Source organism: Fukomys damarensis, unplaced genomic scaffold, assembly GCF_012274545.1.
Source record: "Fukomys damarensis isolate Sample0158 unplaced genomic scaffold, DMR_v1.0_HiC HiC_scaffold_32, whole genome shotgun sequence".
In the NCBI taxonomy this organism is placed as follows: Eukaryota; Metazoa; Chordata; class Mammalia; order Rodentia; family Bathyergidae; genus Fukomys; species Fukomys damarensis.
In genome coordinates this window covers 7,849,263-7,851,635 of record NW_022900944.1, presented here as the reverse complement: position 1 = coordinate 7,851,635, position 2,373 = coordinate 7,849,263, and the positions used below count along the sequence as shown (strand labels likewise).

Genomic DNA, 2,373 nt, shown 5'->3' with positions numbered 1-2,373 from the left:
GGGGCGCTTGTGGGGTTGCCCTTGGCTGCACTTCGCAGGCGCCGGGGCGTTTAAAGGGGGGGAGGGGCGGTTCCCAGGCAGACCCCGCGCGCCTGGGTGTCCTGATCCGCCCGGCCAGGCCTGGACTTCCTTGTTTAAAACGTCTCTTAAGGGCTGTGTACAACCAATTTTAGGAACCATAGAGATTAAGGACAAGTCCAAAGCGGCTTGTGGGGTTGCCCTTGGCTGCACTTCGCAGGCGCCGGGGCGTTTAAAGGGGGGGAGGGGCGGTTCCCAGGCAGACCCCGCGCGCCTGGGTGTCCTGATCCGCCCGGCCAGGCCTGGACTTCCTTGTTTAAAACGTCTCTTAAGGGCTGTGTACAACCAATTTTAGGAACCATAGAGATTAAGGACAAGTCCAAAGCGCTCAAGGTTTTAAGCCAAGATGATGAAAAATATTTACTAGCGTCCAGATTCTTGAGAAAGTGCGTACCACAGATGCCTGACAATCTTGAGCATTTTCGTGCTGCCCGTTGGTTTTTAGTCGCGGGCTGGCAGGGTTTTCTTAAAGCCCATGTAACCCTTTCTGCAACTTTACAGTTCCAAGCTCAACTGAATATTGACACCAGTGACACAGATTGCATAAATACCAAAATGTTATCAGTGGTAATCTTCGGGTGATAGATGGCTAGCAATTTTTACAGTATATTGTTACTTTTTTTTCTAGTTTTCTTCACCTGTAGTGAGTATACTAATTAAAAAAAAAAAATCCTCACAAGGGACCGCCTGGACTTTTAAACTCCACAGCTACATCCCCATCCCTAATTTTCTTAAATGTTGAAATTACATGTACCATATAACAATGGTAAAACTAGCTCATTGCACTCTCATTGAGTTCCTAAGCTTCCTCATTTGCATATTTTGATTTTTCGCTTGTTTCCTAGTAGATTTTAATTACCTATGAAAGGAAGAAATTGAGATTTTAGTTTTTATTCCAATAGTAAATTAACTATTTTGTTTTCCACAATTCACTTTTTTCTCCCCCCCAGATATGAAGCATCAACAAATGAATTGATTAATGAAGAATTGGGAATAGCTTATCCAATCATTGATGGGATTCCTAATATGATACCACAAGCAGCTAGAACAACACATCAAAATAAGAAGCAAGAAGAAACAGAGCAGCACTAAACCATTCTTTAAAGAACCATAACTAGGTTTTCTTAATACTATATACAATTTAAAACATGGTGGTGGGTAATAAGTGGGAGAGAAGAATGTTTCTGTCTCTGCCTACACTGACTGTTCTTATTCCACTGATCTCCTTAGTAGGACTCTTCTACTCCGCCTCTGTGGAGGAAAACTTCCCGCAGGACTGCACTAGCACAGCCAGCCTTTGCTTTTACAGTCTGCTCTTGCCCATCACCATACCAGTGTACGTGTTCTTCCACCTTTGGACTTGGATGGGTATTAAGCTCTTTAGGCATAATTAATACAGACTTAGCCAAAATGGCTTATGTATTAAGTCTTAAGCATCTTTCTGAAAGCTCAACTGGATAGACATACTGGAGACCCATTTAATTTAGAGGAAAATTGCTTTGCCTTGCTTAATTCAGGTTTAGGACTAAGATGCCTAAGCTGCAGAAGCTTTGATTGTACTTCTTTTCTGTCCTTTTTGAAGATTCTGACTGCTGTATCACAGAAATATTTCAATAAAATGTCTTGATGGAGATTAACTCCCCTAATCATCATCTGAGGATTTTTCTTAGTCTATTCATCTAAAAGTTTAGTCACCTGTAATTTTGTTTAGCTAAAATGTCAGTGGAAAAAGTCATATGTTAGGGATGACTCCTTCTCATAGCCTTACCAGAACAGTTCTAGAGAAATGCATTTCAACTAGTTTGATGATCATAAAATGAAAATTTCATGTATTTATAAAAATTCTGTGTTTCAAAATTACCATCATTTCTTTGGCATCAAAGGCATCCATTAATAAGATAGTTTTCCATAAAATGACTTTGCAGTTTTGGTTTGTTTTTGTCACAGAAGTGTGGTACTAAGGGAGGTTAAAATATGGAAACATAAGTAAAAAATGTGGGGGCTGGGGGGTGATGGCTTATTTGTACAGAGCTTGCCTCGCATTTTATAAGGCCTTGTTTGGTTGATCCCTTTCATTGAGGGGGGAAAATAAGTTTACAAGGCACTCAATGACCCAGATAGAATCAGTTGCCAGGAAAATAGTATGCTTGATGAGTAAGGGTAGGTAGGAATGAGAAGACTTGCACGAACCTGATTATGATCCTGTTGAGCTTAGAGCTGTGTTTTGAAGCACACTTAGGTTTTAGCACGAATGAAGGCTTGAGCCTTAATTTTCTAGAACTTTCAACTGATTGA

General features: G+C 40.8%; 1 protein-coding gene across 1 annotated transcript; it reads left to right on the top strand.

Annotated features, from left to right (window-relative positions):
• Window positions 1-1,135: 1,135 nt before the first annotated feature.
• On the top strand, window positions 1,136-1,479 carry Pigy (phosphatidylinositol glycan anchor biosynthesis class Y). The gene has a single exon (XM_010610485.2). The coding sequence runs from the start codon at window positions 1,227-1,229 to the stop codon at window positions 1,470-1,472; it is 246 nt and encodes an 81-aa protein (XP_010608787.1). The 5' UTR covers window positions 1,136-1,226; the 3' UTR covers window positions 1,473-1,479.
• Window positions 1,480-2,373: the final 894 nt, after the last annotated feature.